Here is a 13088-nt window from a genome sequence, read left to right as displayed (position 1 = left end):
CGGCTCATTCAGGTTCAGCAGAGCATAGGTCTGGAGCATTGCCTGATGCTCAAGAGGGGGGTAGCACCTCCGCTCCCTTGTTACAGACAGGCTCAGTTGTCATCTAGGAGTCGCTTGGTGACATCTTTGTATTCACCCGAAGGTACTGAGGCTGACAGTACATCTGCTTATGGGACTTCTATGATCTTGTGTTCTAGACACATTAGATGATGGTTGAGTATGGTTCACAGTCGCGCGCACCTTGAACTATAACTGCAACTATGGATAACTCTATGGAGGGCATAAGTCTTGCGAGCAGTCCTAGAGTTGGTTTGGTTCATATATGGATTGAACTCTATTTGTGCATGTATGCATGAGGTATTATTATATTCTGGTGCCATTGGATCCTGGTACCATAGAGAATACATTGGGTAATACTCTGGATTGTGTCGTGTGCTACATGTATATTGGTATGATACATCAAGTGCTTTATGATGTTCATGGATGCACCACTGGGTGTAACTCTTGCGGGATGGCCATGAGACATATGTGGGAAGTACTTAGTGGATGTAGTGTTTGGATGCATTGAGTGCTTTCATATGCTCATGTTGTACCATCGATCGTGGGTCCTGCGGGATGCCCATAGGCGTAAGGCTTGCGAGCAGCCCTTAGACTGTTACTCTAGAGTAGGTAGAGCATTTTGAGAAGCATATTGTTTGCGAATGCATGTGTGTGTCATGCATATGTGTGCCATATGTAGAATGATGCATGATTTTGTTTTTGGCTAACATAGTTAACATGTTTCCATTTGGTTTTAGACTTTTGCTGTAGGTTCTGAAGGAACAAGCAAGAGGTGTTTGTCACTTTGGTGTGATAGTGTGGCTTATTGTGCAAGATGATTGTTTTATCATCCAGATGCATTGGAGGGCCATTGTTTTTGCCATATGGGGTGTCTTTGCTCATAAGATGCTTTACTGTGCCATTGAGTGCAATCGAGGACGCTTGCCATTTTTCAAGAGGGGGGTATGTCACGACCCTGTGTTTTTCTCTGGACAGTATGCAAGTGTGCACGGGGACATGGTGGACAGTGTGAATGGCATCAGATTTGAGTTAAAAAGGAAGCCCATGTGTGGACAACCCCAAGTGTGAAGGGGGCAAAGATACTTTAATTTAAAAAGGGTTTTATAACCTTTGGTGGGCAAAAAAATTAAAGTTTTAAAGGTTTTAAAACCTTGGGAGGCCCCTAAGCAATTTATAGAGGCTACTCCACTTTTGGAGGCCCACGACTCTCTTCTTTCTCTCTCTCTTGCTTTTGGGGAGGCGTGCAAGGAAGCTACGTGGAAGAGAAGGAAAACATGGTCGTCAGACTGCATATGTGGGCTGCTGGTTTTTGGCTGCGCACAGAAGAGCCCGTGTGGATCTGTACGACTGCAGTACAGTGTACGGCTGCTCTGCAGGTACAGTGTACGGCTGCTGCAGGTTTAGGCGATGGCTGTGGTGCAGGTGCAGACCAGAACAAACAGATGCCGGCGCAGATCTGTCCAGCAGGTACACACGTGTGCAGCGTGTACTATTGCAGTCCTGTCCAGCAGGTACAGGTAGGGCAGTACAGTATCGTACAGCTGCAGGTGGCGCCTCATCTGGTACAGTCGGCGCATCACCAGGGTACTTTGGTGCGGCTGCTGCAGGTGTTGACCTGTACGGACAGGTGCAGGCGCATCGTACAGGCAGCAGTGTATCTCATAGGCAGCCAGGCGTGTGCTTTTAGGAGGACGGCGTGTTTTTGCAGAAAGGAGGGGCTGTTTTCCCTGGATTCTCAGGTGGCCAGGACTACAGAGGTGCACATGGTGCTGATCCTCCTTGCAACAGGAATGTTTTGAGACTGTTTATGGGCTGTTTTTGTTTGGCTGCAAATTCAGCTTTGTACTTGGGTTATTGTCTGCAAGTACAGGTCACTTGGTTATGTTTCTTGGCATGGGAGTGAAGCAAGCTCGCATGGCTGCGTGCTCATGGGGCAGATTGTTTTCTTCCTGTTAGAAAGGAACAGAGGGACCTACAGTTATGGGCATCTCTATGTTGCCAGATGTTTCATGAGGGAACAGGTAACTAGATGTATGCTGTTGTTGGCACTGTTGTTGAATGGTGCCATGAATGGTTCTGTATGGAAACAGGACAGAAGTTTCAAAGGGAAACATGCCTAAGGGTTTCATGTGGAAACAGGTCATAGGTTTCTGGAGGAAACATGTTTTTGGGTTTCTCCAGGAGATAGGTCACATGCAGGCAGAAGGTACAGGACTGGACACATGTATGGTATAGCCTTGCTACTGATTGGACAGGGGACAGGGAATCCATGACAGAGATGGATAGTACCCTTGGAAGGTAGAGAAGGTTGGTACAGGTGTGTCGACTCTATGGTATGATGTGCTGTGATACGAGTTCTCTTTTGAGAGAGAGTTTGGGAGTCTGTGTTGTGATGCAGAAGCACTGGATGTGTCAGGGTGTGATGTTGTTCATAGTGTGAGAGGCTATGGATGGTTGTGGCAGCCTTGATCATGGGAGAAAGCTTCTGTATGCAGACTCAATGTGAGAGAGTCTTTCGATGTGAACAATGGCTGGATTTGTTTGTGGATGCCGAGTGGACAAGAAGCCATGATGCAGGTTTTTTGCAAGCTTCAGGGGTTCTATTGTGACGGCTGAGTTTCCAGCCTTATTGTAATCAAAGCTCTTATAATCAATTAAAGAAATACCGCAAGGGGCGCCATTGCATTTTGGGGCCAATCGGTGTCCGTGTACTGTTTGCAGGAGCACTCTAGCTCCCCCTGTTTGTTTTCCTTTTCTAGGTCCTCAATGGAGTTGAAGTGTTTTATGTGCGAGTGTTTGTTTCACCGCCCGTCAGGCCGGTTTCACTCCACCAACAGGATCCCTTATAGTTTCACCCAAGACTTCCAAAAGAGAACTCTCGTTATTACAGCACAGCATACCATGGAGAAGGCACACCTGTACAACACCTCCCTGCTTGAAAAGGTCTTCTCCATCCCTACCATGTATCCCTCAAACCCTTTCCCAAACGGCAGTAGGGCTGTACCAAACCATATGTCCTTCCCTATAGTCAAAGCTTGCATGTAACCTCGAGAAGACTACAACCTGTTCACATGAATCCAAAGACATGCTTTCCACATGAAACCAAAGACCTGTGTCCAATAAACCAAAGACTTGTATCCCATAAACCATAGGCATGTTTCCTCGATACCAAAGTCCTGTTTCCTCTTGAAAACCAATGTCCTGTTTCCATTAGAAACCCACAGATACACCATCCAATCACGGTGCCAAAACCAGGGTTGTTTTCCATAGCAACACCTTGTGCTTTTCCATAACCCAGAGAGAGAAGATAGAGAAAAGCCTATCTCTATTCTCCTTCAACCAACCCACGTGCATCCAAAAGAGAGAAAAATAGAGAACTCTCTAACGGAGGTGTCGATGATCTAGCAGACCGCGAGAGCGATCATGGAGGTCTTGTCGGTGCCGGACTAGGCCTGAGCGATGACGTCACAGTTCAGGATGATGGGACGGATAGCGCGCTGCTGAATGGCCGTGGGCCTCTCAAAGCCGTAGGCGTAAATGCCCCGCAGAAGCTCGTCCCGGATTCCTAGGGTGTCGAAGCTGTTGTATACTTCCACGCCCGAGCTTGTCTCGAAGGCCATGCCATCGTCGTCCACTAGCGCCCCGCCTCTGCCACCACTTGAGGCCATCGCTCTGCCTACACCACCACTTGAGGCCATCGCTCCACCTACACCACCATCTGAGGCCAATGCTCGCCTTAGCCGAAGGAAAGTAAACCAAACGCTGACCCCTGCTCTCTCTCTCTCTCTCTCTCTCTCTCTCTCTCTCTCCAGTGCTACCTGCGCTCTCTAGCGACCAGCCTTAGATGCGCCTCACACCACCACGTCACATTTGAATTCCGCCACCCTTCGCTTTATAAGGAGGCGCCTCAGCTTGCTTTTCTCGAAAAACTAAACGCAATAGCTTTTAAAAAAACGCATCCTTTATTATTTTAAATAATCCAAGGTTTTAAAACCTTATAAACTTTAAATCCTTTTGTCTTCTTCACACTTGGGCTGGCCACACATGGGTTTCTTGCTGGTGCCGTTCACACTATCCATCCCGTGCCCGTGCCCACCTGCTCACTGTCCAAAGGAAAACACAGGGTCGTAACAGGCTAAGGTGATGACTACCTCCATCACATTTTTTATCTTGAATCACCTACTCAAGCTTGGGATAAACTTGATGTGTTTTTGGGAGCTACAGCCTAGTACTAAAAACTCAAAGTTCTTTAAAAATTACTTTCTTTGAGTTACAATTGAAAAAAGGAGAATCTCTTGCTGTGCATGTCAAGCGGATGAGGACAAGCTGCAATTCAATCTCCAGTAACTGAAGATGATGCCGTGGCACTGCTTCTCAAACGCATGCTGGAGGAGTATTGAAGAACATTCCTAATCCTACCTTGGAGGGAATCATTAGTTCTTTATAGGAAGAAGAAAGAAAGAAGAAGAAGAAAAGGTCAATACAAGCTGTCACAAAACAAGGCTTTGTTGTAAAGGTCAAGGGATCATTCAAAGGACAAGCCAAAGATAAAGCTTGCAGATATGTGGTAAAAGCAATCACCTGGAAAAGGATTGTTTTAGCTTAAATCCCTATGGTATTTGTGGAAAAAGCAATCATCTTGAAAAAGATTGCTTATTCCACAAATACCCAAGAAGAACACTGATAATATTGTTAAAGAGCCTTCCACACAGGCCAACTAGGAAGAGGGAAACAACCGTGCTCTGATACCAATGAAACCGATCCCGTCAAGTGGGAAAGACTCCGTTGGACACCCACACGCTTAATAGCACAACTTTAAAACCACAAATTTGAAATGGACAACTTAATACAACTTGAAATTTAAATGAAATGAAATGGAAAGATGGACACCAGCACTGGGGCCGGAACGGGCCGACCCCCCCCTCAATATATGATATATTTATTGGGAGTATTTAATAAATACAATGCTCCATGGGTTCCAAGAACCAGATAATGTCCATGTACATATGAAAGCAGTACCAAACAAATAGGCTCGAAGTCGAATTTCGATGTAGAAGCTCGAAGCAGTACGACCACTAGTGTGGTCCAATCTCTACGGTCCTGTGCTTTCACTGGACTCCGCGGAGAGCGCCTCACTGGTGTTCCAAGACCACGCACAAACAGGCGCTCTCGTACTAACGCCTGGCTCTCCCGATCTCAGCACTTTTGGACCGAGGTTCTCCAATAGAGCTTGGACAACCCGGCACCGAACGGGTGTTGGCCGAGCGGGATGAATCCCTTATCAAATTTAAACATAAAATACTTTATTGAAATCTGAAATTCACTTACTTGTAGATGGTTGATAGAAAACCAATACTTGTGGTATGATGAAGCCACCCTTGATGAAGAAATAGTTGCCTCGTGGTGAACCACCAAGACAAGTATCACCACAAAAGACCACAGCCACCTACTGTGAAAGAAGGAGAACCCACTTGGAGGAGAGGCCTGGCTGTAGTGTGGAGAGAAGATGGCGTGGAGGAGCAGCCGGCGGTATCCTTCTATTGATGGTGGCTGCTGTGTAGAGGAGGAGGAGGAGGAAGCGTGCAGAACCCACTGGTAATGGATGCCTACAGAGGAAAAGACAGCCGCCTGTAGGAATGCTTCCACCTGTAGGAGCAGTACGCTGAGGTTCTTGCAGGTTTGCTGCCACCTGTAGGAGCAGCACGCTGAGGTTCTTGCAGGTTTGCTGTCGCCTGTAGGAGCAGAGATCAAAGCCCGTTGATAGAGGGTACACAGCAGCCTGCGCAGCCACCTGAGGAACAGTAATTGGCCTGGCTGCAGCCGCCTGGTGATGCAGTCGATAGGGCAGCCAGCCGCCTGGGAGAAGCAAACGTAGGAGGGATGTAGGGCAGCCAGCCGCCTGGGAGTGAACAAGCGCAGCCTGTTGGTATGGAAAACAGTCGCCCGAGGGAGAGAAGGCGCAAGTTGGTGAATAATCGCTTGAAGGATGGAAGCGATTTATCATCTACGCTTGATGGAGGAAGCCTTTTTTAATAAAATTTAAAGTGAAGTTTACTTTGGTGATTCCCACGTTTGCATGTGGGTGGGGAGTATGGGTAGGTGACCACGCCCACCCCCACACTCACTTAAGTGGGGCTCCCCACCTTGGCCCCTAAGTGGGTGCCCAAAGGGGTTGCCCACATTTAAGTGAATGTGAACACTTAACCTTATAAAATAAAAGGTTAGAATTTGAAACATTAAAACAACATGTGCGACATACTTACCACCTGTTCACATGCACCAAAACTCGTCAGAATACAGAGCAGACTTCACGACTCACTGGCAGGCGTCCCCGCTCAGTAAGTAACACGTCAAACAGGCAAACACACAAATACATGTCATGCGAAAACAGTTTCAAGCATGCAAATCATGTGTGCATGTGCAAATAGTAACATGGACATCCGTTCATGGAACAAGTACAAAATATCTATCGGCACAAAACTGGCACGACATAAAAAAACATAAAAACCTGGTCTTCCTATGGAGTGACAGTCCCATAGGTAAGACACAGTTCCAGGCACGAGTCTCCCTATGGTGTGACAGTCCCATAGGCAAAACACGGCACGAATACTGGCTCTTCCATGGCGTGACAATCCCATGGGTCGAACACAGTCCAGGTCATACACGGGTGGCACGAGTCTGGCTCCCGTCCATACGACACCATCCTGCTAACACACGGGTGGCACCAGTCTGGCTCCCGTCCATGTCAGCAAAATACTGGCCTCTTCACATGAGACACCGGCCTGGCCTCAAGTGAACCAGACGCAAAAACTGGAGATGGACCAAATGGTCGGCCAATTGGTGACAATGCCATGGCCTCTCTCCAATAAATGAGATGGGCACGGACTCTATCTACTCCTCCGTTCTTCTCATTGCCACAATAGCGGCACTTCCACTACCTTGCTCCTCCCTTGCTGGAATATTTGTTGCTGCTATCAACCTCATCCCACCCCTTCGAAGCCATGCTGCTTGGAGAAGGATAGTGACAAGTGCTTAAGCCTTACTATAGGAGGCTATGCCCTTGGCGGCTACTAGCTAGCCCTAGGTAGTAGGGCATGAGGCTTGAGCAGCTAGAAGAGGCTCGAAACGGAGGCAACACAAGCGATGAGCTCCAAAACAAAGCTGGCAGTGAACTGCTCAATCGACTCACATGCGGCAATGGATGGTCGCACAGAGAGAGCAGCGCGCTAACATTGCTTGTGAGAAGTGGTGGAGCTTGGTGGCATTGTGCAAAGATAAGAAGTTGCATGGTGCCAAAACGTAGACGGCATGCTCAAAATGGTCTCGTGCCGCAGTAAAGAAAGACACGTGCTCTTTCGGAGCCCGAAACGGCCATTTTTTGTCGACGCACCCCCCCCCCCAAAACGGCTTGCAGATGGTTCGCTCCGCGCGGAACGCTTCGAAACGTTCTAGAACGTTTCAACTAGCCGTTCCACAAATGGGAACATTCCTGGGTGTTCCCCCGCGTTTCGGATTTTCCTCTCGCAAGGAACGTCGTTCCCACGTTCCAAGAGTGTGGAACAGCATTCCGTGGTAACTCTGAATTCAGGCAGTCATGGGCATTTAAAACAGGCCAAGAGCAGTTAGCATCCACCAACCAACAACACAAGGCACTATATAAGTAGCCCCTCATCCCTTGCATAAATCATCTTATTTCTCAAGAAGTTCATCAAGCATTTAGTGAACATGTGTACCTAAAAGCCTTCAAGTTTTTCTAGAGCATACAAATCAGCCTTCAAGCACCCATGCTTCATCCCCTATACAGCATAGAAGATCCTCTCATCTTCAACCAGCATATGTGCATATCCTCAACACATCTAGACTTGCATAAGTGGCTTCAAAGAGTCTTCTATAGTGTTATTGGGTTAGCATATGGTTCAACCTTTGTTCGGTCTTCCTCGTCCTTGCGTTTGGCTGTCCCCAATCATCATTCACATCATTGTCCAAGTTCTCCAAAGTAATACAAGAAAATACTCTTGCTTGCAGAGGGGGGGGAAGGGGGGGGAAGGGGGCCTTCAATGGGTAACGGGGACACAATTTGGTGTCGACTCTTATCTTCTCTCTCAACTCTTCTCTCTTAAGTAAAGTGAATTGCATAAACTCACAAGTTTAAAGAAGGCTTTGTTGCGTGTCACAACCGTCAACCCATCAAATGCTACACCTCCTACACTCACATCATGGAAATCTTCCACCCTCCATAGCTTGAGCTTCAAATCCTGTGGATACCAATCAGATCATGTGGATACCAACAACTCCTTCCAATGCCTCCCCTTTAACATCAGTTCACTTGTGGAGGTGATGGTGCCTCTTTGGGTCTGTGTTGTCCACCACTTCCACCCCACCCGTCAAATGTTGGAGTGGTTGTTTTCTCTTTCCCCCTTAGACTTAGTGTAGGCCGCGAGACTCGGACACCACCTCGATGGAGAACACTTTGCGGGACCAAGTGATCATCCTTATGCGCATTTGGTCTACGGCACGACTAAAGTTGGTGATGCCCAAATGAGAACCCAAGGTTTATATCCCTGTCTTCTTCCACATCACCTTTCCACTTGAGGGGGGAACCTTCACGTACCATCATAGCAACAACCCGCCCCGACGACACTAGGAATAGGGCCCCCTCTAAGTGGGAATTTCTAGCAAGACACATCCATGTCCACCTAAAGCGTCTACACCTACGCGAGGACAACCAAGAGCCTCATGAGCCAAGGAGAGGCCCTATGTTGGCGTGAAGTAGCCTACAAGACAAGGTGTGCAAGCGTGGAAGTACACAAGAAAGAAGAGAGAACTCCACGAGTCGCTATTGCACTAGCTTATTGGCCTATAATAATGAAGCCTTAACAAGAGCCCAAGATTAAATCACAACTGAAATGTGGTATCTAATTCAATGGTCACAATAATACTCTTAACACCACACTCTATAAGTGAGATATTTTGCTAGGAGAATGTCACTAAACTAATATCCTAGGACCTAATAAACATTTCCGTTAAAATATATATCACAATCACCCCCACGCCCACCCCTTCATGGAAATGTGGATGCATAGAGTAATATCAAGTCACAAAGCATATCAAGCTTAAAGCTTTTCCAAAAGCTTCACACTTGTCTCCTCGAAAGAACCTTTGTGAACACTGAAGATATCTACCACAGTGTCCTATGTCAGACAAGAGATAAGGTCAATGTCGCTTGCATGAAGTCTTTCTCTCACATAATCATAATGAACCTCTATGTGCTTTGTCCCTGCATGAAAAACTGGATTTTCAACAGCGGCAATAGCACTCTGACTATCTATGAGAATAGGTACTTTACCACTCTGTCTCCATGTCTGCTAACAACCTCATCAACCATACACATTCAACTGTGGCTATGAAGACTACTATGTACTCTGCCGTCGGAGTATATCCCAGATCTACAGCTGATGGGTAGAGGCTGGGGCCCTCACGGTCGGGGAAGTCTAGTCCCCAGAATGTATATGGCTCTCTCGTGACCATCAGAGTACAAGGAGCTGAAGGGTCACGTGCTTGGGTGGTAGCCTCTGAAGTGGACGCATGTGCACCGAAGAAGTCTGTACTGGAGGTCTAAACTGCGCCTGACAGGCTCTGTCTCTCAGAGTGCTCCTCAGCATGACCTCTCTCTGATGGCGAAGCTCCAGTAAATACAAGCCGAAACATCTCTGGTCCTCATTCTGCGGGACCCCTGAGAGAGGGCCAAATCAATCCCAGAAGAGAGCATGAAATTTCTTTCAGATCTCATAGTAGGGTGGGCATCTGAACAAATAGTGCTCCTCATCCTCCACCTTACCAGTGGTGCATACTCTGTATATAAGCGCATCTCATGGGATGCCCTCGGCTCTGTCAGATTCAACCGTAAGGTGATGAGAACATGCCCTCAGATGGCCAATTGTTATCCGCATGGCATGCGACATGTGCATCTCTAAGTATCCTGAGTCCTCGTATCTCAGAGAGAGAGAGAGAGAGGTCTATTAGCGTCTGCGAAAGACCAAAAAAGCCTACAATACCAAAATCTGAGGGGAACTGGAAGTGTCTAGTACACCCCCGTACAATTTAGTGTACAAGAAACAAATGAAAACAATACATAGATCTGTATCCTGGACAGGTCTGTCCAAAAGTAGAAAGCCCCAAGCAGCGCTGGTGTCTCTGAAATAGGTCTGAAATCTGCAGTAATTGTCCATTAACATCTCACCTGTGGGCAATGTGCCAGAGTCTGTTGTTCAGTCTTAGGACCAGGGCATCTTGCAAGTGCACAAGACACACACACACACACACACACACACACACACACACTAATGAAGCAAACAATAACAAAATTAATGTAAAGATTTAAAATGTGGTGTGCACATATGCATAGTTCTGAAAAATATCTTTTTTTTAGCATACAGCCCTTAGATAAAAAGAAAGCATGTTTACAAGCTGTCCGCATTGTCTATAAATCCTTCTTAAAATCTTGAACATTCCAAATCCTAAAATCCCAAAAACATAACAACTATTACTTAACCCAGATCAAACCTTTTTCATGATCTTCTTATGCTTTAGCCCATGCAAAGAAGTAATAGAATCAGCCCTAACATTGAAACTACTCTCTTCGAACTGCAAATGAATTGTTATTCCGACAAAGAGGCATTTGTGAAATGTTTTGTTATGTGAAGTTCCTTGCTCTGCCCTCTTTTACCCTTTTCTCCTCTTACTTAATTGCAAGAGCTTTTAACGCAGAAAATTAAACCTCGCATTAAACACACCTTACTCTTGCCTGTCTTTCAAGTACCTCTGTAAACTTCTCAAGAGACAGCTCTTATTATCCTGTCCCACAAAATACACTTGCAACAAAAAATGCACTTCTTTATATAAAAGAGAATGCACTGACCTGTACGTACATCTTGCTGAAGGCTCTTTGAACTGAAACGCCTTTTCTCTTCCTCCTTCTCGACCACTTAAGGTTCAAAAATGAAAAACATTCAGCAACATATGAGAAAATCTTTCTTGCTCCGCTTGAACCTCAACAAGAAAGAAAGAAAAAAAAATAAAACCAAGCCACACAGGCTACATGCTACAGCATTGCAGCAAAGCATGCAGAGCAAGAGAGACAGATTCATTGACACCTTGACCTATTTCTTAGCTTATAACCGGAGGCAATAAAACTTTCTATCTGCAAACCAGTCCTTAAAACTCTTAAACCACCATATAAATGGGATTCACCAAATGCCAATCAACATTACACAATACACCTCCAAAGGGCTTGTGTTGGACATTCTAAAGGCGAGCATTCATTAACCTACATAAGACTTGATTCTCTCTTTCGTATCAAAAAATCACCCACAGCTGCAGAGAATGCCAGCAGGCAGGGGGCAGGATATTTTTTATATGCAACCCAGCTGGCCCAAATGCATGCCGACTTAGGTGGCTTCAGGCGACCTGCCTGACCCCTCTCCACATGCAGGCTACTGGCAGAATATTGATGTGGAGTTGTCGTCCAAGGAGAGGACAGCTGCAGAGGGCAGCCTGATTGTGTGGCAGACCCGGACAAGAAGTTAGCTTCTGAAGCCAGCCTTTGTTCGACAAACAAATGTGGCTTTTTGCAGCCACCTCCTTTTCCAGCATTCAGCATCAAAGCTCCTAGCAACCAGCAGGTGTGCCAGTGCACGCAACTTGGCCCAGTGTTTGACCTCATCCAAGTACATGACCAACGTGACTACTCAAGTGTGACAGTGAGGCTCAATACCTTCATGTCTAGTATGTTGCTTCCTTTTTCTTTTTATGAGCCTGTTTTGCTCAAGCACAAGAAACCTGGAAGGGCCCTTGGATCATGTACTCCACCCACCTCCTATCCCCATGCACGATTCTAACTGTGCTTGCAAGAACCAGATAATTTGTACAAAGGAACTCGTACAAAAACTCTTACCATACACCCTCTTCCCTTTTTCTTTTGTGGGTTTAGGGTTTAGGGTTGAGGGTAGAAGTAGCATTCGATTTTTAAGCTGTTTAACCAGCTCTATGATTTGAAAATGGCCTTCTAACAAATTTGATGGTGAAGAGAGAGAGAGAGAGAGAGAGAGATGTTTACATGCGCCATTTACGCTCTTGAAGTGGCGGTAGTAAGCGTTGCCTGGCTTGTCCTTCCCCACAAGCTCCTTCAAGCGGACGGACGCCCACAGCCTTGCCAGAAACCCCATCATCGCCACCCCCTCCTTGGTTGCAACAACATAGGTTATCAGGTTTCATACGCCGTCCGACACCTCGAGGCTCGGACTACACCCGTGGGCCTCAAATTGTGCTTTTTGTTACTACATTAAAATGGACGGCTTTTATTGGGTAACTATTGGCATGACGAGCAAGAGTATTCTTGCATGCATAAAAACAGAGACTGGGGTGAGTGGAGATAAGCTTTATGTTCAAAGCCTATTTTGGGTCTCATGGTTCTCAACTTAGCAACCTATATAGAAACATACCATGCTTGCCATATATATCCATGTAGGAGCTCTCAAAGCCTTACTTTTCTTTGAATAAAGCACCAAACTTCACATAAATATACATCTAGCATCCCAACCCAATATAGTGGTGACAATCTTAACACACCTGAGCAAAGCATTAAAATATACATCTAGCATCCCAACCCAATATAGTGGTGACAATCTTAACACACCTGAGCAAAGCATTAAAATAATCTTCAGACGACTAGCTTATCTCTCCTTGGAAGCCTATCCTCCTCGCCTCCATCCGCCCAAAAAATATATTTGAGATAATAGCATTAGCTATTGCAAGATATAATTTTCAAATAAAAAAATAAAACCTTACAAAACTCATTCGGTGGATTAATATTTGAGACGAATAGCGTTTGAATTGGCTTGTAGACAGCAAATTGAAAAATTTTGTAATGTCTAGTGCCTATGCACCGAAAATCTAACTTATTAGGCTTTTCATAGTCTACAAACATCACATGTACATGAAGCTGATCCGCAATCCTAGATTGTAAATTC

General features: G+C 46.0%; 1 protein-coding gene across 1 annotated transcript in view; it reads right to left on the bottom strand.

Moving 5' to 3' along the window:
* SURF1 (Surfeit locus 1 cytochrome c oxidase biogenesis protein) overlaps positions 1 to 12399 on the bottom strand; it is a 45640-nt gene extending 33241 nt beyond the window's left edge. The window contains exons 1-2 of the mRNA XM_086776515.1: positions 12176 to 12399; positions 10979 to 11044 (exon numbers count right to left, since the gene is read on the bottom strand). Of these exons, the coding sequence (XP_086632641.1) occupies positions 10979 to 11044; positions 12176 to 12287 (178 nt within the window). The 5' untranslated portion in view covers positions 12288 to 12399. The remainder of the gene's footprint in view (positions 1 to 10978; positions 11045 to 12175) is intronic.
* Between the last annotated feature and the right edge of the window lie 689 nt (positions 12400 to 13088).

Source organism: Cibotium barometz, chromosome 37 (genome assembly GCF_041138505.1).
Source record: "Cibotium barometz isolate CiBa-2024 chromosome 37, ASM4113850v1, whole genome shotgun sequence".
NCBI classification, from domain to species: domain Eukaryota; kingdom Viridiplantae; phylum Streptophyta; class Polypodiopsida; order Cyatheales; family Cibotiaceae; genus Cibotium; species Cibotium barometz.
Note: the sequence above shows the minus strand (reverse complement) of the source record. Positions and strands in the feature narration are given on the sequence as shown.